This window comes from Acanthamoeba castellanii (genome assembly GCF_000313135.1).
Source record: "Acanthamoeba castellanii str. Neff unplaced genomic scaffold scf7180000084641, whole genome shotgun sequence".
In the NCBI taxonomy this organism is placed as follows: domain Eukaryota; phylum Discosea; order Longamoebia; family Acanthamoebidae; genus Acanthamoeba; species Acanthamoeba castellanii.
The window spans coordinates 638105-639274 of record NW_004457343.1 but is presented as its reverse complement, the minus strand read 5'-3'; the positions used below and the strand labels follow the sequence as shown (position 1 = coordinate 639274).

The following is a 1170-nucleotide window of genomic DNA, read 5'->3' as shown; positions in this document are numbered from 1 at the left end:
TTCTCCCGAGACAGCGCAATCAGCCGCTGCAGGAGCTGGAGGAGCTGGTCTGACGGCACATCGAAGTGCTCGGCCTGGGTCACGGCACGAGGAGAGCATGGGCGTGAGCGCACCACAAAATGGTGTTGGGGAGGCAGAGTATACTTACGAGCGTTAGCGGATTAGGAGGCAGGGGGGTGCCAGTCCAGTGATAGGCCCGAGGAAGGAGATTGGCCCTTGTGAGGTCCTCGAAGAGAACCTGGGCTGAGCGTTGAAGTGGCCCGGCAGAGGCCAGCAGGCGCCAAATCAGGTAGTAAACCTCTGAATGAGCCACAAAAGACACAAAGTGTGAGTCGTCTCTTTGCGTCGATCAAGATTCCAAGTCCCAGTACCCTCTAGAGGCAAATTGCAGGACTCCATCCGGTGATAGTGCGCAGCCGCTAGCGCATCTCTTGCTGGCTTTCTTTTTATATTCAATAATCGTGGCGAAGTCGCAAGAAGATGGAGAAAATTGCAAAGAAAAAGGTGAGAAAAAAGAAAGAGGGCATGCCACGAATAAACAAACAAAAAACTCAAACTAACAAAAAACAGTCTTCTTCTTTTTCTCCCCTTGGACCAACTAAAGAACTCCACAGCAGGTGTGGATTGGATGAAGCTGTAACATATTGACCAAGCTCCCCATACAGATTGAATGGGCTTCCCACTGAGCATGACACCATTTGGCTGATCAAGATTGACCTGAATGATGCTAGCATGTGTTGGCTGCATGACTGTGAGGCAAACCTCAATGCAGGCAGCAAGCAGAACAATAATTTATTAGCCCTACAATCAGCTGAACTCATTACTGGGACACCAGAAGACCACGGAAAGCCTCATAGGAGAGGCTCACCTGCTGATCCTCACTGGCTGTGCAGCTCATGACTGGTGTCTGCCAGTAATAGTTCACTGCCAGTTCCTTGTCCTTACCTGTGGTACATGTTGGCACCACCAGTTAAATGTTAATGATTGGGTGACACACAATGCTGGGGTATAACTGTACCTGGATCAGGGTCACCAAATGCCTTGTTCATGCATCCATTGGGAGTGAACCAATAGCCAAATGCATCAATGCTCTTGCCTCCTGTGATGGTGATATTATTATGAGACTCCTCAGCCAACATAATCTCATGTGGGTGACGTACCCTTTTTGGC

General features: G+C 49.5%; 1 protein-coding gene across 1 annotated transcript; it reads right to left on the bottom strand.

Annotated features, from left to right (window-relative positions):
- Nucleotides 1-820: 820 nt before the first annotated feature.
- Nucleotides 821-1049, bottom strand: ACA1_367550 (uncharacterized protein; the record flags this gene model as incomplete). The annotated part of the gene is made up of 2 exons (XM_004336076.1): nt 821-945; nt 1019-1049. 2 exons carry the CDS (start codon nt 1047-1049, stop codon nt 821-823), a joined length of 156 nt encoding a protein of 51 aa, XP_004336124.1.
- Between the last annotated feature and the right edge of the window lie 121 nt (nt 1050-1170).